The sequence below is a fragment of the Notamacropus eugenii genome, chromosome 4 (genome assembly GCF_028372415.1).
Source record: "Notamacropus eugenii isolate mMacEug1 chromosome 4, mMacEug1.pri_v2, whole genome shotgun sequence".
NCBI classification, from domain to species: domain Eukaryota; kingdom Metazoa; phylum Chordata; class Mammalia; order Diprotodontia; family Macropodidae; genus Notamacropus; species Notamacropus eugenii.
In genome coordinates, this window is record NC_092875.1 from 146,832,807 (window position 1) to 146,858,782 (window position 25,976).

Here is a 25,976-nt window from a genome sequence, read left to right on the forward strand (position 1 = left end):
ATTTCTGGTACAAATGAACCACTGCATCTCCTTAGCTAGGATAACCATTGCAAATGTTCAGCCAAATGGAGCATGCTGGGCTTGAAGTCTGGTTAGTGTTTAGATAGGAACAGAAGGGAGTGATCAGACAATCATTACTGTTTTGAGGATGAAATGAAATAACATATTTAAAGTGCTTTGCAAAAATGAAAGTTAGTTCTTGTTGTTATTAGCAAAGACACCAAAGTCACATTGAATGTAACTTGTGCAAAGGACTGAAAGGAGTTAAAGCTTTCTGGATTATACTTTTATGTTAGCATTATTCAGTTTAAAGAGGAAAAGGTGAATTCAGGTGATAAGTCCATAGAAATGGGATCGAGAAATTAAATTTAGATAGGGCAAAACATGAATCGGAGGCAGCTAGGTAGTTGCAAATAGAGCACAGAGCCTGGAGTCAGGAAGATTTATCTTCCTGAGTTAAAATTCAGCCTCAGAAACTTACTAGCTCTGTGACCCTGGACAAGTCACTTAGTTTCTGTTTGCCTTAATCCACTGGAGAAGAAAATGGCAAACCACTCCAGTATCTTTGCCAAGAAAACCCTGTGGAAATCATGGGTGTGCTATGGTCCACAGGGGCTCTCAAAGAGTTAGACACAACTAAGTGACTGACAGCAACAAAACACGTGTGCTTATTAAGTTAACATAAAAGGTTAGGATGAAGGCATTTGGCCTTTGGATATCACAGAAAAGAAAAGGTCTCCTTTACACAGCATATTCCAGGTAAATCTGTCTGCTGGTTGGTCCCCAGACATGGCACTCTATCTGCCGCTTCAGTGTCTTGAGTTAGACCTGGAATGCTCTCTTCTCACCTCTACAACTTGGAATAATTAAAAGTCTTCAAGGGTCAGATCAAATGCCACCTCCCACATGACAACTTTCCTGATGCCCAAGTTGTCAGGGTTCTGCCCCCTCCCTGAAATTATTCTGCTCCTATTTTGGATATATTTGTTTATTTTTCTTGGGACATATTATATCCTGCACACACATACTACAGAAACACACACAGTCAGTAAAAAGTAAGAGTCCTAATTCCTCCCATTTGCTCTAATTCTTCTGTACAACATGACTAATGTGAAAATAGGTCTAATAGAAACGTATATGTAGAGCCTATATCAGACTGCATGTTGTTTTGGGGAGGGGAAGGTGAGGGAGGGAAAGAAAATTTAAAACTTATGGAAGTGAATGTTGAAAGCTAAAAATAAATAAGCTAATAAAAATAATACCCCCAAAAAATTAGATTCCTGAGATCAATTTCTATGTCACTTTTTGTCTTTCTAGACCAAATTGTGCTTAGTAGGTACTTAATGAATTATTGTGGAATGGATGAATAAATGAACGAAAGTAATGAGACTTCATGGTTGCTCTTTAAAGAGAGATTTCAATGACACTTCAAAGGCAGTAAAGGGGATGTAGTTGTTCAGGTATTTATTCTTGCAGTCCCTTTTGTCTCACATTCTTTGGTTCTTGATTTTGTTCAGGGATCCCTAGGCTCTTTTTCTAAGATGATCAGGAGGGATTCTTGGCCCTTCCTTTTTACCATCTCTAAGTTTCAGGCTGTAAGGACTCTGGTGTCCCTTAATGAGTTCAGCCCCAACTGAATGCATGGTCCTTACCCGAAGCTTTTTTTGTCTTCTGATATATCCCTGGTGCAATCTAAAGAGTAGAAGACTAGAACCTTCTCTCACAGGGAAACATAGAGACAGAGAGACTTAGAGACAGAGACAAATGTAATAGACAGTGTACTACTGGTCTTGGAATCAGGAAAATATAGGTACAAATCCAATTCAGAAACTTACTACATAAGTGACACTGGGCAAATCATTTAACCTCTCTGTGACTCAATTTCCTTATCTGTAAAATGAGGGAATTGGCTTGATAGTCCCTTCTAGATTTTATTTTATTATTAATAATAACTAGCATTTATTTTTTAACTTTTTATTAAATTTATTAATTTTTAGTTTTCAACATTCACTTCCATAAGATTTTGAGTTCCAAATTTTCTGCCCATCTCCCTTCCATCTTTAAATCTATTATCTTAGTGTCTTGACCCCCTTTTTTTGGAAGGAGAAAGGCAAGGCAAGTGGGGTTAAGTGACTCGCCCAAGATCACACACCTAGTAAGTGTGTCAAGTGTCTGAGGCCAGATTTGAACTCAGACAGGTCCTTCTGTCTCCAGAGCCAGTACTATACTCACTGCACCACCTAGTTGTCCCAGTGGCTTGACCCTTTTAACCAAGCAACAAGACCCTTGAAGGAAGGAACTATGTCATATATTTCTTCTGTATTTTCCACAATGCCCAGTATATTGTTAGGGACATAAATGAAATGAAATAAAATGGTTTAAAATTTCATACCTCACCCACAGGCAATCCAACTGGGAAAGGTTTTGATGCCAAAAGAGCAGACTAATTATATGTAAACTTGTCACTTTGGTCTCCAGTAGTCCCAACGACCAACCAAGCTTTCCTTGGGTTTTCAGGATCATAAACTGAGACCTAGAAGGGAGCTTGGGCTAGATGAGCCAACCCAATCCCTTCATTTTATAGATGAAGAAAATGAATCCCAGAGAACAGAAATAATTTGCTTCCAAGTGGCAAAGACAACCTGATCCTCATCCTCCCCATCCAGACTCTTTTAGTTATTGCACGCTGTATCTTAGAGTTACAGTCAACTCCTCCAAGAGAAAAAAAATTTTAAGTTGGTCTAAAAATAGTTATGGATGCTAGAAGTAAATAGACAACATAAAGGGAAATTTCCACAGCACCAAGAGAACCAGCTACCATCTAAGGAAGGAAAATGGAAGGGTTCATTACTAGTCACAGATACCTGCTTAATGGGTTTTCTCAGCCATGTGTATTAAAGGATAATAAAACAAGTGCCCCATTTTGCCTCTGATGAGATAATTTAATTGCTTCTGCAGAGAAAAGAAATACTTTTCCTAATATCACTATTGTGCAACAATCGATGTCCCATCCCATTTTCTAGATGCAATTAACAAAAATGCAGAATAAAAATCCACCGTCTTCCTTGTTCAGATGTGTGCCCAGGAGTTCTTAGCAATCAGATCAGCTGTTGGTCTTAGCTCAGTGCAGCTCAGAATGGGAAATATAATTAAGGAATACTTTGAGTCACCAAAGGCTAAGTCTGTTAGAAATAGCAACCAGAGCTCCTGGGCAAAATAGGGGAAGAGAAAATTAATTAACATATATCACCTCCCCAAGGATATAAGAAGTGCCATACTAGGTCAAACTTATATTCTACCCAACCCAGTGGTCTGTCTCTGGCAGAAGTACTAAAGATAATTCTAAAGGCGCATTCTCCTTAACGTTATCCTCAAGGGTTAGGGATACATACGCCAAAACTGCCTTGCTCACAATCCTCATTTTCCTTTGTATTCAATTAGAAGTTTTTCATTCATAAATTTTGCTAAACTGCCTTTAATCTCTTTTAACTTGTGATTTCTCTGATATTTATAAAATACTTTACATATATTATCTCTTTAGAGCATTAAAACAACCCTATGAGGTGGATAAAGAATGCATCATGTGCCCATGGCCATGCTTTGTGTCTTCTTCATGGGGTCAGGCTGGGAGTATTCCTTCTACCCCAAAGTACTCGCCTTTGCCCCAAATCAATGACTTTCATCTGTGTCAGCACAATGTAACATCTACCTCCTGGTGCCAGCCAATCTCCCAAATGGGATGGAGAGAATCAGTGCAAAGAGAAGCAACCTACCTGTGGGATCCTAATGGGGGAAAAGGTACAAAATACAGTAATAAATAAAAAGCTGTAAAACAAACTCTGTGGAAGGTAGAAGTCTCAACATGGTGACCTGTTTACAATCATAGATACTGAAGTATATTTTAGACTCTGAGTCATAACTTGAGATACTATAATCTATGAAAGTCATAACAAGACTATTGTCACCTATATGTGACTGGGTACATGACCCATACACAAACTTATGCTTGGGCATAACATTGGCTTTTCTCCCAAGCTCATTATTAAGCAGAAAACCAAAAATATCCACCCCTCAGTAGTGAGGCACTCTCTAGCTCCTCCTGCTTTTGTCTGTTTTCTACAATTACCACGTGAATTTTGGAGGTTCTTGGTGGGCATCCACTGACCTGCCTGGCTGCCACTCCAGACCTAAGATTGCCCCTGTTTGTAAGTATTCATGATAATTGATTAAGCTACTACCTATAATCAATTTTGAGATCCTTGGTCTCTTCCTTTGGTATCAAAAGAGCACTCCATCATTATGGAAGAGGTACAGGGCTCCCTACCCAGGGTAATTCTGGACCTGACACTACCTTTTAACTTTAGGCCTCCCATCTCCTGTTGCTCCTGTCCTTTGAGGGGATCGGAAGACAGAAAGTGGTGGGGAACTTTATTTATCCTCCTGCTGTGCATGTTTAACTTTGATTTCCTGCTGTGCTCTTTTCCTATTTAATCTCCACCCTTTAGAGGGAAGAGGAGCAGAGCAGTGAAGCAGGAGCTCTCATCTCATTTTGCTCTTCAACCTGCTGACTTCCCATAATCTACTTCTTCACTCCATGTCAGACATGCACAAAGATGGTCATAACCTTGACCTTGACCAGCAAAGGCACCACTTTTATGTTTAAGAATTCTGAAATCCCCTTATCTGACCATGATCTACTGGTTTTTCACCTTTCTCTCTGGCTTCCTTTATATAAGCCTACTCCTCATTCATACCATGACCTCCAAACCCTTAACCCTTCAATTCTCTCTCAAGCTTGCAGTATCTACTCTTTCCTCTTTTTCCCCATCTTGACCCTTTGGTGAAGCGAGTCAACTAGACACTCTTCTTCTGGTCTTGAATCCCTACTTACTCCCCTTTATCATATCACTGATTATACCCTGCCAAGGCCCAGCCTTGGATCACTTTCATCATTTTCCACCTTTGCTCCAATACATGTGCTGCTGAATGAAGGTGGAGAAAATCCTGAAACCATTCTGACTGGGTCCATTACAAATTTTTTTCACAACCTCAGTTGAGCCCTTATTGCTGCTAGACAATCCTACTGTATCTCTTTTATTAACTCACTATCCCTCTCTCCACAGAGGCTTTTTCAAACCTTTTCATGTATCCTTTGACTTCCCATGGCTCCTCCTTCCTTACTGTCTTAGATGAGATTTTCACCTCAAATTTTGCAGGACAAAAGAAAGGTCATGAGGCCATTTGCCATGAGTTTCTTCTTTTCCACTCTTCCACATTTCCTGTTACTCAGGCGCCTTCTGCCACTATTTCCTCATTCACCCATGTTTTACATGACTAAATGGCTTTATCCTTACCAAGGCTAAGTCCTCAACCTGTTCAAGTGATCCCATTACCTCCTGTCTTTTCCAAATCCTTCTATTATCTCCATTTCATGAGTTCTTTTTAGTCTCTCTCTGTTTACTGACTTATTGTCTGATGCCTATAAACATGTCCATATCTCCCACATCCTTAAAAACACTTACTGGAGCCTTCCATCCTTGCTAACTATCATCATATATCTCTTCTACCCTTTGGAGGTGAACTCAAAAAGGACATCTACAATAAGTCCCATCATTTTCTTTCTTCTCATTCTCTTATTAACCCCCTATAGTCCAGTTCCCAACATTATTATTCTACCAAAACTGCTCTCTCCGAAGTTACCAATGATTTTTAGTTAACAAATCCAAAGGTCTTTTCTCAATTCCCATTCTCCTAGACCTCACTGAAGCCTCTGACACCACTGAAAATCTCCCCAACACTCTTCTCTTTAGATTTCCAGGATTCCAGTGTCTCTGATTCTCCTCTCTATCCAACTGCTTGTCCAAATCACATCCTCTACATACATGCATCCCTCAGGGTTCTGTCCTGGGCCTTCTTCTCTTCTTTTTGTCTTCTACTTCACTTGGCTATCTCATCAACTCCCATGGGTTAAAATGCCATTTCTCTCCCAATGATTCTCAAACCTACCTATCCTGCCCAATTTCTCTGCTGACCTACAATCTTACTTTCTTCTACAGACTCAGACATTTCAAACTAAATATCCAGTAGACATCTTAAGCTAAACATATTCAAAACAGAAATCATTATCCCCACACACCTAAAAAAATCTGCCTTCTGCCTAGCCTATTACTCTAGAGAGCAAAACCATCCTCCTAGTCCCTCAGGCTGGCAACCTAAAAGTTACCCTCAGTTCCTCACTATCTCTCAACCCTCCAAATCCAAGCTGTTGCCAAGACCTATTAACTTTATCTCTGCAACAACTATCAAATACTCCTCCTTTATTTACTACTCTAGTGCAAGCCCTCTTCATCTCACACTCATACCACTGAAATAACCCTTGAGGAGCCTGTCTGCCTCGACTATCTCCCCTCTCCAATCTACTCTCCATTCAGCTACCAGAGTGAGTTTCCTAAACCACAAGTATGACTAAGCCATCCCCTATTCAAAAACTCCAGTTTTGAGTATCAAATTCCTATCACCTCAAAGTCCAAATACAAAATACTCTATTTGACATCCACAGCCCTTCATAATCTAATCTCCTGTCTTTCAGTCTTCTTAACCTTACTCCTCAATTACATACTCTTCCATCCAGTGACATTGGCTTTCTGATGATTCATGGACAAGACATCCTATCTCTTGGCTCCAGACAGTTATGTTTTTCTCTTCAACTCTGCCAAATGACTTCCCCAACTTTCTTTAAGTGCCAACAAAAATCCTACCTTTTAGAGAAAATCTTTCCCAATCTTTCTTAATTCTAGTGCTTTCCCTCTATTATTTTCTGTTTATCCTGTATATAACTTGCCTTGTGTATATAATTTTGCATGTCGTCTCCCCCATTAGATTATAAACTCCTTGAGGACATGGAGTATTTTTTGCCCCTTTTCCTATCCCCAATGCTTAGCACAGTACCTGGAACATAGTAAGTACTCAATAAACATTTATTGATTGATTTATTGATTGATCATTATCACCCTAGTTTTATATATAAAGAAACTAAGGAGCAGAGTAGTTAAGTGATTGGCCCCTCCTAACTCAAATAGTAAGTATCTCTTAGAATTCCTAGTTCTGCAGTACTTAGCACTGTGTATTTCACATAGTAGGGATTTCACATAATAAATTAACATTTGTTTCCATTTCTCTAGTACTTATTAAGCACTTACTATGTGCTAGGCACTGTTTTAGGTACCGGGGCTATAAAGACAAAAATGAAGCAATCCCTATTGCCCCTATTCAGTTAATGTCTTCCTTCTCCTAACAACTAGAAGTTATATCTCTCTTAGTGCATTAGTTTTATCAGCTGCCACATCACAATGTTAATTCATATTAAGCTTGTTGTCCACTAAAACCTCCAGATCTTTTTTCAGACAAATTGCTAACTTCTATCCCCTCCTTGTAATGCTGGCTTTTAAAACAAAAGTGTAAGACTTTACATTTATTCCTACTGAAATTGCTTATTGGAATCTCATCAGTGGGCTAGCTGGTAAAAATCCATTGTTGTTTATGACTGCCAACTTTGTATTATCTGTAAATTTGATAAACCTATTAACTATGGCTTTATAGAAGTCATCGACAAAAATGTTAAAAAACACAGGGCTCCATACAGATCCCTGAGGCACTTCACTGGACATCTCTTGCCAACCTCAAATCATCAATAACTACTCTTTGAGTCCAATCATTCAACCAGTTCTGAATTCATCTAGTGATATTATTATCTACTTCAAGTCTCTTGAGTTATTCCTTAAATATAGGTTAACTATATCTAGAGCATTCCCCTGATCTGCTAACTCAGTACCTGTTGAAAAATGTTTGGAATGATCTATCTTCAAAGAAGCTATACTTGTACTTCATAATCACCACTTCCTTTTCTAGAAAGTTAGCAAGCCATTTCTTTAGAGATCTTTTCTTGAATTTTCCTAGGAATTGAAATCAAATTTATTGAACTATTCTTTGCAGGCTCTTTCCTTTTCTGAAAACTGGGATATTTATCTTTCTTCAACTCTATATTATCTCTTTCATTTTTCATAATTTTTCAAAAATCACTGACAGTGGACTAGCAATTATATCTATCAGTTCTTTTAGGACCTAAGGATCTAGTTCATCTTGCCTAGATGACTTGAACTCATCAAGAGCTACTAGGGAATCTTTCATTCCTTCCTTACTCAACTTCAGGATCAATTCTCTTAGATAGTGTGCTTGATCAGTTCCAGGAAAAGGTCATCATTCTCCTTAGCAAAGAAAGGGACAGAGGTTGGAATTAGACTTGTCATTTGAGTGTTATAGGGAAATTTCAGGTTGAAAAAAAACCTTGTCCAATGCAGATCAGCACCTGCTTTGTAAAGTGTAGTCCTAGAGAGTTGCCTAGAGCACTGAGAGTGACTTGCCCAATCCCATGACATACATCCCAGGATGCATTAGGTGGTATTGAACCTGGGTCTTCCTGGCACTCTATTCACTATGCCAGTCTATTTTTCTCACAGAGAAAATAGAAATATAATAAGAAACAAGCAATTCTGCCTTCCCTCTGTTCCCAGTTATCACCATCTCATGTAAGCAGCAGTCCTGTCTCTTCATCAAATCTACTGTTTTCTACAAGAACACAACTAAACACAAATAACAACAAAGTCCCACCATTTTGTCACCAACTTCCCTTATCCTCAGCTTTTCTGAGACTACTTTTAAAGAACCATTCTATTGACTTAAATTCATCTGGTTACATGCTCTTGCTTTCTTCTTTTATATGTTTTTTTTTTTTAATTCTCAGTTCATTGATTAGGAACTTGCCCCAAATTCCACAGATAGCAAGAAGTAATGAATGCTGGGATTCTGAACCCATTCTCTGACTCTATGTTCAGCCCTTTTTTTTATCACATCATACTTTCTCTATTCCAGCATATTAGGAATAAGTCAGCATCACCAAATATAATTTATTAAGTGTATAAATGTCAAATTTTTTGAAAAATGTAATGGGGAAGAATGAAGTGATCATGATTTAGTCAGCATATTGCCTCTTGAAAATACTCATTCTGAACTATAAATATAGCTACTGGCTAGTGGAAGGAAAATTTCCTTAAGTCATCTCTTCCTATTGAATTCCAGTGACCAACAACTCCACTAAAATATTCAGCCTGAGTTTCCTCCCTCTCTGAGTTATGCCTTTTAATGATTTCAGTCAATCTCATCATCCTTTAATATAAAGTATGACTATATCTAACTGAATTGAATGCTGGAGACTAAGCAAAAATGGTGTATTTAGATACAACCATATCAGACATAGAGAAATAAAGAGAAAATGCTTCTTGTAACTTTCTGGAAAACTACCTTCCTTACCTGTCATGGGATTATAGGACCAAAGATTTAGAACTGAAAAGGATCTTGGAGGTCAACTAATCTACTTTCTTCATTTTATTTCTTTTTTCTTTTAACTTTTAATATTTTTCATTTTACAATATTTATTTTTATGCTCCACCTACTTCTTTCTCCTCATTGGATAAAGAGAAAAAATTAAAATTTTATATTAAATATGCATAACCAAGCAAAGCAAATTCCCACATAGGTCATATCAAAATCACACAAGACAAGAAAATCCTAGGATGGTTAAATGATTGGTCCCCAGTAACATAAGCAGTAAGCGGCAGAGCTATGTTTGCCCTTCTCTCCACCATAGTGTTTAAATTATGAGATCCTATAAAGAAAGGACTTCCTCTTGATAATAAAAATATAAGTTCTTTAATACAAAAAAAAAAATAAGGCAAATAGAATTACCTGTCCGAAGTGGTGTCACTTATGGGATGCTTCATTCCTGACCCGTTTTTAATTGAGTCCTGCCTCGTAAGCCCATGAGGTCGGCTTTTATCTATAGAGGGGACAGGCAGGTCCCCTGGGGTCCCTTGGTATGGAGCCTGTTCATGTAGCTTTGCTTTCTTCTCCTGAGGAGCCTCTTCATTCCGTATCCCTCGGAGAGCCTGTTGGTCAGGGTGCTGGGACATGTTAGAGCCACTGTTATAGAACCAAGCTCCTGATTTAGTGAGGATTTCTTGTTGTTTTCGGCACAAGTTACATACCCACATAACCTGCACAAAAAAAGGAGAGGCAAAAAATATATATAGCTGCTTTAATTAATTTAAATTCAACAAGCATTTATTAAGCACCTACTACATACCTCAAAGACACAAAGACAAAATCAAAACAGTCTCTAAGCTTTAAAAGCTTACATTATACTACATTTACATTTTATTTCTGTAAAATGAGGAGTAGGACTAGATCACCTTTGAGGTCTTTTCCAGTTCTAAAGACAACTGGGCATGCGTTAGAGTTCAAGTTAGGATTAGCTTAAGTAACTGTTAGGACTTCGAAGATGACAGTATGAGGCTACCACAAAGGTAGAATACAAATATAAGGATATTCTCCTTCAGCTTTCTTTTTTATTAACAACAAAAACAAGCAAAACTTGTGCATTTCAAGGAAATTTTTCAAGCATTACATAATGAAACATTTGATTTGATCTACCATTTTTATTGGGGTTTTTTTTTGGGGGGGGGGGTTGGCTATTAGCTTTATTCCCTCAACTGAAATATGTTTTTTTGAGGTCAGAGAATGTAGATTTGTACTTTTTTTAATGTTCCACAGTCCCTAATATAGTATTACATGTATAGTAATGCTTAATGAATATTTCTTGATTGCTCTATGGTATAAGGGAAAAGGTATAAGATTTGGAGTCAGACAACCTTAGCTTCAATCTTTGGCCTGACACTTATTACCTACAGAACCTGGTCCAAGTCACTTAACCTTTCTGGTTCTCAGTTTCTTCATCTGTAAAAGGAGAGGAATTGGACTAGACAGTCTTAAAGATCCCTTCTAGCTCTATAGCTAAGATCTTGAAAAGCTGACAAAGACAGCTAGCATCCTGGATGACAAGGAGGTAGACTTTTCAAAGATCTTGAGAGATTAAAGCAGTGTAATGAAACTAATATTATGAAATTTAATAGGGAGATACGTAAAGTCTTATTCTTGATCTCAAAAAATTAACTCCATAAGTATAAGATGGGACTGATGGAGTATGAGATTTACCTTGAGAATCAGTGGGGGGGGGGGGGTGAGAGGGGGAGCCAAAGCCAAGATGACAGAGTAACAGCATAAACTCTCTAGAGTGCTCCCACCAAGCCTAGCCAAATACCTGTAAAAAAAATGTCTCTAAACATATTCTGGAGTTGCAGAACCCACAGAATGATGTAGTGAAGCAAATCCCCAGACCAAGAAAGGCTGGAAGGTCGAGGGAAGTGTCTATCGCACCACACTGGGAGCAAAGTATAGTTCAGTGTGGGTCATGAGTGCACAAAGGGGAACTGAGCAGGCCTTGGGGAGACTGAATCTCTCACACCAGACTTCATAACCCCAAAATGCTCAGGATAAATTGGAAGATCAGTGGGAAAAGCCTGTGGGACCAGTAAAGGAGAATGAAGTGGTCAGGCCCAAGCCCCAGGGCTACTGAGGGGGGATGAGGAACCCACAGCAGCCATAGCAGCAGCAGCCACAGAAGCAACAGCCACTGTTTCTGGAGCTCTAGGCCCACAGATTGTGGGGGGTATCAAGAGGCTGACAGTACACCCCCTCACCCCCACTGGAAGCAGAGAACTACCTTGATAAAGAGCTCAAAAGTCAAGTAAATAGCTGGGGAAATGAGCAAAAATCAGAAAAAGAATCCGACTATAAAATCTTACTTTGGCACCAAGAAAGACCAAAGCATGCAAGCAGAAGACAACAAAGTCAAAGCTCCTCCACACAAAGCTTCCAACAAAAATATGAATTGGTCTCAGGCCATGGAAGAGCTCAGAAAGGATTTTGGAAATCAAGTAAGAAAAGTAGGGCAAAAATTGGGAAGAGAAATGAGAGTAAGAAAATCATGAAAAAGTAAGTCACCTGCTTCCTAAAGTAAAAAACAATGCTTTAAAAAATAGACTAACCCAAATGGAAAAAGAGATCCAAAAAGCCAAGGAGGAGAAGAATGCCCTAAAAACAGAATTGGCTAGATGGAAAAGGAGATCCAAAAGCTCACTGAAGACAATAATTCCTTAAAGATTAGACTGGAGCAGATGGAAGATAATGAATTTATGAAAAATCAGGAAATTATAAAACATAACCAAAGGAATGAAATAATAGCAGACAATGTGAAATATCTCACTGAAAAAACAACTGACCTGGAAAATAGATCCAGGAGAGACAATTTTAAAATTATGGGACTACCTGAAAGCCATGATAAAAAAAAAAGAGCCTAGACATCATCTTTAATAAAATTATCAAGGAAAACTGCCCTGATATTCTAGAAACAAAGGGTAAAACAAATATTGAAAGAGCCATTGATCACCTCCTGAAAGAGATCTGAAAAAAACTCCTAGGAATATTGGAGCCAAACTCCAGAGTTTCCAGGTCAAGGAGAAACTATTACAAGCAGCCAGAAAGAAACAATTTGAGTATTGTGGACATACAATCAGGATCACACAAGATCTGGCAGTTTCTACATTAAGGGATTGGAGGGCTTGGAACAGGATATTCCAGAAGTCAGAGGAACTAGGATTCAAACCAAGAAACACCTACCCAACAAAACTGAGTATAATGCTTCAGAGGAAAAAATGTTTATTCAAAGAAATAGAGGACTTTCAAGCTTTCTTGATGAAAAGACCAGAGCTGAATAGAAAATCTGACTTTCAAACACAAGAATCAAGAGAAGCATGAAAAGGTAAACAGGAAAGAGAAATCATAAGAGATACTAAAGTTGAACTGTTTATATTCGTACATGGAAAGATCATATTTGTAACTCTTGGGATTTTTCTCAGTATTTGGGTAGTTGGAGAGATTATATACATATAGACAGAGGGCACAAGGTGAGTTGAATAGGAAGGGATAATATCTAAAAAATTAAATTAAATTAAAGGTTGAGAGAGGAATATATTGGGAGGAGAAAGGGTGAAATGCAATTGGCCATATTCTCTCATAATAGAGGTGAGAAAAAGCTTTTTCAAAGGATGGGAAAAGTGAGGAGGTGAAAGGGAAAAAGTGAGCTTACTCTTATCACATTTGGCTTAAGGAGGGAATAACATGCACACTCAATTTGGTACAAAAATCTATCTTACACTACAGGAAAGCAGGGGAGAAGGGGAGAAGTTTGGTGTGGAGGGGATGATAGAAGGGAGGGCAAATGAGAGGAGGGGGTAATTAGAAGTAAACACTTTTGAGGAAGGACAAGTCAAAAGAGAGAATATAATAAATAGGGGGCAGGATAGGATGGAGGGAAATATAGTTAAGCTTTTCACAACATAACTTTTATGGGAGTGCTTTGCATAACTACACATGTATAACCTATATTGAATGGCTTGCCTTCTCAGGGGGGGGTGGGTGAAGAGGGAGGAAGGGAGAGAAGTTGGAACTCAAAAGTTTTAAAAACAAATGTTACAAATTGCTTTTACATGCAACTGGAAAATAAGAAATACAGATAATGGGGTACAGAAATCTATCTTGCCCTATAAGAAAACAGAGGAGATGGGGATAAGGGAAAGGAGGAGTGTGATAGAAGGGAGGGAAAATTGTGGGAAGGGATAATCAGAATGCACAGTCTCTTGGGTGGGTGGAGGGTAGAGATGGGGAGAAAATTTGGAACTCAAAATCTTGAGGAAATGAATGTTGGAAACTTAAAATAAAGAAAGAAATTTTTTTAAAAAGATGGGAGAGGTATGGTTGGAAAAAAATTTTCCTTATAAAGACCTGAGTGTTCTAGGGGCCATAAGCTCAAGATGAGGTAACACTGTCAAAAAAGGGGGAAAAAAGCAGATATGACATTGGTCTGCAATAAGAGAAGCAAAGCTCCCAGGGATCAGGAGTGATGGTATTAATGTATTATGCCCTGGTCAGACCACATCTGGAGAACAGTATACAGTTATGGAGATCACAGTTTAGGAAGAACATCAATAATCTGGAGAACACCAGAGGACTGGCAGAACACAATGACATTAGTCAGTAAGCACCTTCCTCTGTGCTTAGCAGTGGGGAGAGAAAGGGAAAAAAAGTTCCTTGATCTCAAGGAGTTTATAGTCTAACGGGGGAGACAAATTTAGTCTCCATGTCAACAAAACTTCTTAGCAATTAGAGTTATCAAAAATGGAGCGAATGGAATGACTAGAAATATGTTCTCCCCATTAGAAGTCTTTGAGCAAAAGCTAGGTGGCTACTCATCCGGCATGTTGGGGTAGGGAATCTTTTGGGGGTATTGGTTGGACCCAATGACTACTGAAGTCCCTTGTAATTCTGAAATCTGTGATTTTGTAAAAATCAAAGCTCTAAAACATAATTTTACAAATACAATTTTAGAGCCAAAGCAATGTTTTTAAACCAATGTTAAACTTCATATCTTCTCTCCACCTGTCTTAATCCTTTCCTTCTTCAAGGCTCAGATCAAACTAGTCTCCTTCTTGAAGCCTCCCCTAACTAATAATTCCATCCTCAAATAGGCTTTACCACACTGTAAAATCCTAATTCATTTTTCATTTCATCCCACATAGCTAGGCATTTATTTGTATATTGTTTTCTATTGTGTTTATTCTAAAATACTTAAAATATTCAAGGGTATTAATCAGATCCTTTATTCCTATTGTACTCTACATAGCGTCTATTACAGTAAAGACTTAATAAAAACTTGTTAAATTTATCTGAATCCATCATGAACCAAAATAAGAGACAGTAAAGCATGTGGTACAATTATGCCAGGATCTATTTATTTATAATTTATAGCCTGCCTTCTTCCAAAAGGATTTGGGACAGCAATTATACCAGTACATAAGTGGATTTAGCTCTTAGAAGAATTATTTCTAGCATGCAAATACCATCTTCCCTAAAGAAAAGAAAATGAATTGTTGTCATATGGCTTAATTTTCTTTTGCTAGGGTTAGTTCAAATCAGGACTAAATGAAATCCATGTAATACACCAATGTGCTGAAACATCCTATTTCATACTCAGACTTCAGCCTTTGTCCACCATCTTGTGACAAAAGTTGGTACTGCAGGTGTCTCAAAGTGAAAATACATTAGAGAAAGAACATAACTTAGAACAGTCTTTCTTGAATCAGAAAGGAATACATAAAGTTTAATCACTGCAACTACTGCTTTTTTTAAGTGAAAAAAATAAGGCCCATCTTCAATGACTTGCCTGAGGTCACAAATGTACTTAAAGAAAGAATTGTGACTAGAACTCTTCTTCTAAGCAAGACTAGCCTAGAGCTCTTTTCTACGCTATGTTCCTTTAAATTCAGCTACATTGTGTTTCCTTTAAAGTTAGTGAAGAATGTCATTTTGGTTTCCATCTTCACTCTTATACAAATTACTCTGGTTCTTTCTTTGAGTTTTCATGCTGATTCCAACTCAAAGTGACAATGAGTTCTGCAGAAATCCAAGTTCTGGGCAGGTCTTATCAAGTTCAAAAGGTTTTTGGTAGTGGGCTTGTAATGTTCACATGTCTATCATCATAAGACTATATGTCTGTCAACTGAAAACCAATCTTGCCAAAATGGTGGCCACCAGTTGATGCCAGATTCCACAAAGAATCCACTGGGGGGAAGAAGTAATTTGCATTGGTGGAAGGAGTACTCACTCTGATGAAATCAACAGTATTTAATGTATGTAAGTATTCCTTGGTCACATGGGAAAAATTGAGTCCCATGAAATTGACATGAATTTGCATGAAACCACAACGTATCTATCTTAGAGAATGTGATGGCAATCAAATTAGGATCTTTTGCTGTTTTTGTTTTACTAAAAGTGCCTCTCATTGAATAATGTGATTAAAGATGATCTTTCCTGGGCCTGCCCATTGTGGGAAGCTTGATTAGGGGAACTGTTTTGTAGGAGGGTCCCAAGTATCTTTTGTTTGTTCTATTGAGTCACTGGGTCAGAAGGTTATGCTCTCTGGCTCTAGAAAGTGTATGAATACTCTGTGGGTGAGGTTTTATTTTGGGGACTCAGTTTTTGTAAGAAGATTTGAGTGCCAAAGGAGGACTCTAGGAAGCCGCTTTAAGGAGCTCCAGGCTTTGAAAATCCAGGTGTCAGTGCTTCCCTCTCTGGTAACTATGGTCTGGCAGTTGGGGTCCAGTTGGCTGTTGAATTCAGGCAGAGGAAGCCATGTCTGTGGATCTTTTAATTTCTCTGTAATTTTTTGAAATTCAGGGTACTGATTCTCCTGAACTAACTGAACTATGTATATACTTGGTTAAAGGAATGATACACGTGCTTGATTAAAGCGATGGTTAACTCCTTGAAAGTTGCTTTCCTTTTAAGAATGCAGGTCTAAGACTCTGATAACAGGCGCCCCTTTGTATGCTGGGGTGTTTAATGATACAGAGAACCACATATCTATTGTGGAATAACAGTCTTCCCACCACACCTAACTGAATTTGGTAAAATGAAAGACAGATAGCTAATCAATCACTGATACTCAGAGACAACCTTCACTTCCTTTTTTTTTCCTCTTTCTCCTCCTGACGATATTCACTAATTACTAACCATACATATTGGTGAAGGTCAGGTCCTATAAAATCTACCTTCATTTCTTCCTTTACCTTTTTTGATCTCCATTCTTTCCTCTAAGAAATGACTTTAGTAACTAATAATTTATTATCTTATAAGTGAACTTAAAATCATTAGCTCTGAAGAGAGTAAAAGAGTAAACAGTCTTCTGTGTATACTTATAGCTTCCCATATAAAGATGGTACTATTCGTAATGAACACATTTTGAATTACTCTTCCACTGATGATAATGGATTTGCATGGCTAGAGGGGCCAACTATGACCATAAAACAGGGCAAAGTTATTTCTCCTGGATCTTTTAGACCACATTTATGATTTCATTAATGTAGCAAATTCCTGATAGGGAAATCCCCACTGTGAATCAAGTCTTTAGAAACATGTCTGGCATACTTAGAAGTTAAGTAACTTGCCTCCCTTGGTCACAATTATAAGTCAGAGGTGGAACTTGAAGCCTAATTCTGTGTCTTCCTAATTCTGAGGTTGGTTCTCTATCCTTTGGGCCATGCTGCCTCTAATTTTTCTCACAATGTAATAAAGTCTCACAAGATGACTTCATTAGAACCAGAGAGCTAACCTCCTATCCTATAAACTATAAGGATCATGATTTTAAATGCCTGAAGAATGAGTTTGCTTAGGGAATTCCACATTCAGGGACAAATAGCTTTGGTTATCAACAACCACAGAAAACATTTATCATATATTATCGCATGCAAAACAATGCCAGACACTGGAAACATGAAAAATAGAAGACTCTATCCCTGTTCTCAAAGAGCTCATTATTTAGTTCCAGAGAAAAAAAATATGCATTAAACATTAATAATAATAATAAATGTTGCATATAATGAATACCAAATACTAGACAGTGAGTGCTACTGGAGTTCACAGAAGGGAGGACAGTGAGACTTAGTGATTTAAAGAAAGGGGTTCAGGAGTCTGCAGTTCCAGCATTAGAATGCCCAATCAGTTCTATACAGAGAAAAGATCTTTTGGGCTAGAACGCTCACTCTCTGCTAGCTATTTTATGAAGACAAATATTAGCCATGAATGAAATTATAAAGTAAGACAAATTCATCATGCCTGATGGGGAACAAATCAAGAGGCACATTCTATTAATTGTGAGTCAGTAACATCATTTGTATATGAAACATAGCATGATTAAGATATTAAGACAAAAGGATGTACTATATATGCCATAGCCTCCTCTTTTCTGTTCTCTTTTCTCTCATTCTCTCTCTTCTTCCTTTCGCCCCTCTGGCTCTCTTCCCCTTCTTATTCCCTCTTCCCTCCATGTCCTCCTCTCCCCCCCCCCATCCTTCTACCTTTACTTTCTTCCTTCCCTCGATTTCCTCCTTTCTTCCTCCCTGAACCTCTCTTCTCTATTCCTTCTCTCTCTTCTTCCTTCCACCCCTCGGTTTCTCTCTCCCTCCTCTTTCTCTCTACCACCCTTCCCTCCATCTCCCTGCTTTCCTATCCTTTTGTCCCTTCGTGTGTGTGTGTGTGTGTGTGTGTGTGTGGGGAGAGAGAGAGAGAGAGAGAGAGAGAGAGAGAGAGAGAGAGAGAGAGAGAGAGAGAGAGAGAGAGAGAGAGATGTGATTGTGTTTCCCAGCAAAACTCTCAAGGTAGAAACTCCCTCATAAATGCAGTTGTCAATCCTTCTATAACTCTAAATCTCACAGAGTTACCTGGAGCACTGAGAAGTCAACTAACAGTGTAAGTTAAAGGCAGGATTTTAACCCATGGCTTCCTGACCACAAGACCTTTTCTCCCTCTACTATGCCAAGCTGTTTCTCAAAGGATTCTTGTATTTGAATAATTACACCTGATTGAGTTGATTGTCTCCCCAAAGTTTAGAATACCTTAAAGGGTTTTAGAGGAACATAAATAAACACTGGTATACCTTAGAGTTGAAAAGGAACTCAGAAGGTATTTAGTCTAATCTATACTCAAACAAAAATTTCCTCTTCAGTTGGTATAATGGAAAGAGAATCAAAGGACCCAAGCTAAAATCCTGACTCCTGCTGCTTACTACCTATAAGCTACCTATATAGACATAGATCCTGCATGTACCTAGTTGTTTGTGTGTCGTCTTCCCCATTAGAATGTGAGCTCCCTGAAGGCAGGAACTGTGTTTGTCTATCATTGTATTTCCAGTACACAACTGGGTAACTGACACAAAGCTCTTAACAAATGTTTGTTGACTTGACTACTTACATAATCTTGGGCAAATCATTTAACTTCTCTGCGCCTCAATTCCCTAATCTATAAAAGAAAGGCTTTGAACTAAATGATTGCTAAGGATCTTTAAGTTCCAAGAAGTGGTCATCTTGCCTCTACTGGTAGACCTCTAGTGAGGGACTGCCAATTACCTCCTGAGGGAACCTATCTCACATTTGGATAACTCATTGTTAAGAAATTTTTCTTTGCGTCAAGCCTAAATCTTCCTGCCACCAACTTTCACCCTGTTCCTCCTAGTCCCTCTCTCTAGACTTGTCACTCTTGCCAAATAATTACAAATACCTATCACGTCACACACACCCTAAAGTCTTATATTCTTTAGATTAAATACTCCCAGTTCCTTCAACTGAGTCTCACACTGCATAGACTGAAGACACTTTCACCATTACCTCTTAGGAGACACTCTCTTGCCAATACCCTCTCTAAAATGTTACCCAGACAAAACTCCATATTGGCCCTGAGGAAGGCAGAATCCAGTTGTCCTAGGACCTACTGACTCAGGGAACTTACGCTTCTCTTAATGAAGTCCAAAAACCCTTTAACTTTTTTGACTGCTATTATAAACCACTAATCCTTATAGATCTTTTTTCAGACAAATTGTTGTCTTGTCAAGTCTCTCTCATCTTGGATTTGGGAAAGTTAACTTAAGTGTAAGATTTTACATTTATTCCCAATTGATTCTATCCTCATATTCTGTTAAACATAATCTGCCAACTGAGAATTTTTAAAATATTTTACAAAAATGTAAGCAAACCACACCCATTCCATTGAACTCCTACTTAAACAGTTCTGGCAAAAACAGAATTGACGTTAGTCTGGTATGATGGAACTAGGCTGACTCTGTGATCAATGCCTCCTTTTCTAGATGATCTGTGATTATCACTTTAAAAAATACATTCCAAAAGTTTGCCTTAAATCAATTAAATTTAATGGCCACAAAATGTTCATTCTCTTCCATCATTTGCACTGTCCAAAGTTGCATTGTACTATTCACTGTGATTTTTTAAAGGGCACTTAACAGAGGTTCAGCAGTCACATCTGCTAATTCTTTCTGAACCTGAGTATAATTTCCAATTCAATTCAATTCATTCCAATTCAAAAGACTCTCTCTATTGGCATTAGCTTTATCTCTCCAGTCCTAGATATAGAGCAGTTGCATCTGTTAGAAACTCTTACGTGTTACTGGAGTGTCAGAGTGAGCTCTGAGGGTTGACTCCAACTGAACTAATCTTTTCCCTACAACCCTACCCGCTTTCTAACTTCACTTTGCCTGTTGAAGGTATCGTCACCCTTTTCAGTCACCCAGACTTACAACCTAGGTATCCTCATCAATTCCTCATACTCCTCAACCCTTTTATCCAGTATGTTGCCAATGCCTGTTGATTTTACCTTCATATCTCTCATATATGGCGCTTTCTCTCTTCTAGCTCTGCTACCAGTGCAAGCTCACATCTCCTAATGCCTGGACTATTGCCATGGGCTTGCTGATGTGTCTCCCTTCTTTATTTCTCCCTACTCCAACTCATCCTCCACTCAGGTGTCAAAGCAATATTTCTAAAGTATAGGTCTGACCACATTATCTCATATTTAAAAAACTCCAGTGGATCTCTACCTCCAAGATAAATTTTTTTCAATCTCTTATGTGGTATTCAAAGTTCTTCATAACCTGCTTCCTCCATTTTTCCAGTTTTCTTACACTTTTTCACCTCCCCTTCTCCACCTACTCTATGATCCAATGGCACTGGTCCCTTTGCTGGTCATTGAACATGACACTCCATCTTCCAACTTCACAGATTGTCATTGGCTGTCCTCCAGGCCTGGAATATTCTCCCTCCTCATATCGACCTTTTGGCTTTCTTGACTGCTTTCAAGTTCCAGATAAAATTCCACCTGTCACAATCCCTTTTAATTCTGGTGCTTCCCCTCTTTTGATTATTCCCCATTTACTCTGCACATATTTTATTTGTGCACAGATGTTTGCATAAACCCCCAGATGACAGTCTTTCAGAAAAACTACCCCATTCCATGGCAATTCTTCACAGAGGACATCTGCAGTACTCTGCACCTTAAAGACTATTTTGGAGGCATATTCTCCAATCTTTAGAATCTTATGAGCTCTAAGCAAGAGGACGGGAATACATAGTTGTCCCTTGGAATCTGTCCCTATCTTTCGTCTGGTGCTAAAATTTAAAAATCTCAAGGAAAGAGAGGATGGGACTAGGTTATGAACAGGAAAGAAATTGATTTGGCTTTTTGGGTTATTAAAAGAAAATAAACAAAAAGTTTATGGAAAGGTGAAAGTGCTGTTGCAAGCCTTTGAAAATGAGCTAATTGTGAACTTTGGGCTCGAAATTTTAAAGAACAGGTGCCTAATACCCTGGAAAATTGAGATTTTGATTATGCAGTTACAAATCTAGATTTGATTTGGTTTAAGTTTGCCCTATAACTAAATTATGATATGGTGAAATGTGTTCTATTAATTGTGACATTTAATGCAAAAAATGCTAGAAAAATTCATGGATCAGGAAAATTTGAATTACACTTGGTCTCAAAAATTTATTAGCTGTGTGATATTAAGCAAGTTATTTTATCTCTGTTTACCTCTGTAAAGAGGAAAATAATAATGATATCCATCTCCCAGGGTTGTTGTAAGGATCAAAATGATAGAGTGATTGTGAAGTGCTTAACACAGTGTTTGCCATTGTATATAAATGTTAACTGTTGTTATGGCTTCTTTGATAGTATAATAGGATGACCTCTACTGGACAGAGTGGTCCAGTATGGAGCAATGATATTTCTTTTAATTAAAGGTGGTTGCCTCATGCTGAATTGTTCTATATTGGGTTTCATATAAGATCATTTGGAAATGAATTAGCCTGAATTGATGTTGTCTGACTGGTAACAAATTTCATTTCATGTTTTAAATACATGATGTGTCAGAAATGCTGTGAGAACTCATTATATCAGAAGTACTGTTAGATAAATAACTTCTCTTTTAATCTGGCTGCTGTTAGATTACGAACGGAGCTATTAAAAGAATGTGGTAAAAATAGACATTTGAAAATTGTTAAATATTTAATGGGGTATATGCTGTTTTGAAACACACAACAATTTACCGTTTGGAAGAAAAGCTGTATAGATCTTTTAAGATATCTTTATTTATGAGGCCCCTTGAGACTTTGTATTCATGCAAGGTCATAAGATCTTATTTGCTCTACTGACCACTTGTCAGAAAATCTAAAATACTGAAATCATGAAAATAAAGCTCTACTCCTTGCCAAAGGGGGGACAAAGGGATAAATTTACTATAATAAAGAGTGAGATTTTATTTGAAACATTTTGGCTGTCACATTAAAATTATGAAAATATATAAGGTGGTGTAAAGCTGTAAGTATTCGCTGTATGTCTGAAACCCCAGAATATGATTAGTATTAGATTAATTTATAAGTAAAGGATAAATGACATTTAACTGTTAGGGAACTCTGAGAAAATTAATAATGTTCAAACCCTAAGATAAGGTAACTGAAATTTTGCTAATTGAGAAAAATTCTCATGGGACTATTATCTGATTTTGTTTTTATTTTGAATTTGTTTTCAGGTATAGTTGTTTGAGGTGTTATTAAGCCAATATTCCACTAGTCAAGGATAAAATGATATGTGCTGCAGTCAGAGGTAAGCTACAGGTAGATGTTTGTTCCTGGACAAGTTGAGGGGATCCTATTTACTCAGCTATTTACTGTGCTGTTCCCTTTCTGAAGAGGAACTTTCCCCACCTGCTTAATCCTGAGCCTGATTTTCAATACCCTTTGCATAATGTGAAGCTTTACAACATGACTGGCTCGTCAGATATGACTCATGCCTAAAATCAAACAGAGCTAAGGGAGTTTTCCCCTGTTATGGTATGTCAGGTCAGTTTGTGGTATTGAAGGGATGAATCTTGACATCATTACGACTATGTCCCTACTTTTCTTCTCATACAAAATTTCTATAATCAGGATAGGTGAGACGTAGAAGTTTTATAAGTACAATACTAAATCTATTAGCAGACTGATACTGGAATATCTCTAAATTATTCTAATAGGATACAAGTAAAATAAATTTTATCATTTTAATTTGTATTTGTAGTCAAATTTCTAGGATATATATGTACATATATGATTGGCTTCCAAATGTTCCAATGGGAAATTCAGGCTTTGAGCATGTTTTAGTAACAAGTTCTCAAAATTAGACTAAGGATTTTACATATAAAAATGCAATGATAATTGTAAAGAAAGTAAAATTATTATCCCATTTATAATTTGAAAAGACAAATGGGTTTATTTTACAAGTTAAACCTTCACAAATTTATTTTTAAAGATTGTTATATGAGGTACAGGTTTTAGGTAAAAATGATAACAGCAAGCGGCATATAAAAATTGAAATTCTCTAAAGTCTCAGGTGAATTATGGGTTCCTAATCTGATGTCCCTTACACTTCTGTGGTTAACAGGATTAACTCCATAACATCTGAACTGTTTTTCACCATATGAGCTAGTTACTAGAAACCCAGGTTTGAAAGGATGTACTGAATTGCAATATCTTGTTACCAGCAGGTTTTAGCATAATTACCTAGAAATCTCCACAAGTGATTTGGAAAGCCCCCTTTAGAACTACTCTGGGAATGAGTGGTATTCCAGAATGTTCAAGAGAAGGTATTTACAAGGACCAGATGACTCCATGGGACATGTGGGACTCAAGATGAAATGCTTAAATAGACATTGAAATTACGTTACTAGGATACAAGGAGATTTGACGTTATTTAGTACTGATAATCATCACTCTTCTGGGTCTGACACTAATTAACTGTATGACCATGGTCAAGTCACTTAAATTTAACCTTTTTTGGGTTTCCCTTTTCTGTAAAATGAAATAATAACATATTATTTACATTACAGGACTGCTATAAGGAAATTATTTTGTAAACTTTTTCCAAGTGCTATCCAAGTGTAAGCTGTCAGAATTATGATTTCCTCCAAAATTCCCATTACTTATTGGAAATATATTTGTTTATAGAATTCTAGGCATGTAAAATTAATTTAGACAATAGCATATCCTTCCAAACGTGAGTTTCCAGTAACTAGTTCACATGGTAAAAACCAGTTCAAACTTTATGGAGCTAATCCTATTAACGATAGAGCTATAAGAACATCAAGTTAGGAATTGATAATTCACCAGAGATGTTAGAGAATTTCAGTTTTTATATACTACTCACTGTTTTTATCTTTATCCAAACATTATATTTGCCCCTGGAATCATGCTAAACGTTAAGAGATGAAATGATGAAAATGAATTAGTTCTTGAATTTTACAGAAAACCTTTTTCTTCTTCACATGCCATGTAATAAAATGGTATCTTTGATTTTTTTCTCCAGAAATCAGAACATGGCATCTAAATAAGCACAAAACAGATCTTTTATATCCTCTGTTTTAGAAGTTTTTGTTCTACAATGAATTTTTATCCAAAAATCAGTGAGCTAAGCTAAGCAGAGGAGTCATAAATAAACCTGAACATTTTATCTATTTGATGATAAGAAGTATATCTTTTTATTGTCATTTGGTGTATACAACCACTTAAAAATTAAAGGCTTATATGGAATATGCCAATAGAGTAAAAGCCAAATTTTAAAATCGTAGCTATTCTATGATAAACTCCTCAAAGGGAACCTTTTTGTAGTTACCACATTATTCCACTAGTTGGTGCTATGTGACTGTCTTATAAAAGAAACGAGTTTTGGTTCATGAACAAATGGATTCATTTCACAGTGGACCTAAATTTGAATGCAAATTCTGACTTCTCCTAAAAAATAAAGTGCAAATTTAGTGTAAGAAAAACTGAATATGATTAACAAAGGAGGACAAACAGCAGTTTGTCATGTCATAACCTTAAATTATATATATATATGTTCAACATAATCAAGATTATGTTTATTAATTAGAATAACCCCCCCCCCAAAATCTACTAACTCAAAGCTTAAAAGAAATGTAGATTCTCAAAACTGAGTTTAGATATTGTCACATGCTATCCAAACTTTAATATCATTTTATGTCATATCTTTTGTGTCACTTAGAAACCACTGCAAGCTGTGAGGCTGTGGAGTATAAATTAAGAAATTCTTTTAAAGGATATATTTTTAACTGCAAGAGCAAACTACAGGGGGAAAGTAAATGCAGTCTGCTATTATTTCAATTACAGTGTTATTCAAATTCATCTATACGGTCCCCAAAGGGACATCTTTTCAGATTAATGTATACAATTCTAGGAAAAGAATAGTTTATTAAAAGAAGTTATTTTATTAAAGAAAAGGCCTTCAGTCAATCAAACAAACATTTACTAGGACCCTACTATGTGTTAGGAATTATTCTAAGTGCTAGAGACAAAAAAAAAAGTAGGCAAAAAACCAGTCCCCTACCAATGGGATCCCCATTGATTATCAGAAAGTAATCTCAATCAGCTTTGAGCAAAGATATATACTAAGACGATATAGCAACAGCAATTGATACAAAACCTCTTCCTGCCCAAAAATGCTGTCCTCTTATACAAATAAATTTCCTGGGGAAAATAAGGTAGTGGTAGTGGGGCACATGTGCAGATACTGCATTTGACAAAGGATTCTTTCACACCTTCAGGTTGCTGGAAGTCCTTGATTTCCCTTCATAAAACTTCTCATGATGTTCCCCTTAGGTTTAGTTCTTTGCTGAACTTAGGGTTAGTCCCTTGTTTGAGTCCACAGCCAACCCTTCTCTCATTCACAAAGGATGTCACACTCAGAAGCTGTCACCATCCTTTGGTAACTGTCTCTACATCTCTCTACAGATGCTTCCTCTGTCATTAGCCACTACCAGCTCCGGTAGCCTCTTCCAGCAACTCCAGTTACCAGTTCTGATCTAATCTTCATGATCTACTAAACTCATAAAATCATGGAGCTGGAGGGAGGAAGAAATTCTCTCCTTACCAAAATACTCCATACTTGAATGGTGCTTATCTACCACTAGACTAGTCTGCCACTGGACTTTTTTTAAATTTGGGACTACCTTACTGATTTATATATGGGTGTGCCTGATTCTTTCAGTCAATCACAAGATAATTCCCATGTGGCAT

At 37.4% G+C, this 25,976-nt stretch overlaps 1 protein-coding gene across 9 annotated transcripts in view; it reads right to left on the reverse strand.

Annotated features, from left to right (window-relative positions):
• The window catches only part of RIMS2 (regulating synaptic membrane exocytosis 2), an 842,692-nt gene that overhangs the window by 603,433 nt on the left and 213,283 nt on the right, over nt 1–25,976 (reverse strand). For all 9 annotated transcript variants that reach the window (XM_072603307.1, XM_072603309.1, XM_072603321.1 and 6 more), the window contains one exon: nt 9,802–10,109. In XM_072603307.1, coding sequence (XP_072459408.1) covers nt 9,802–10,109 — 308 coding nt within the window. The remainder of the gene's footprint in view (nt 1–9,801; nt 10,110–25,976) is intronic.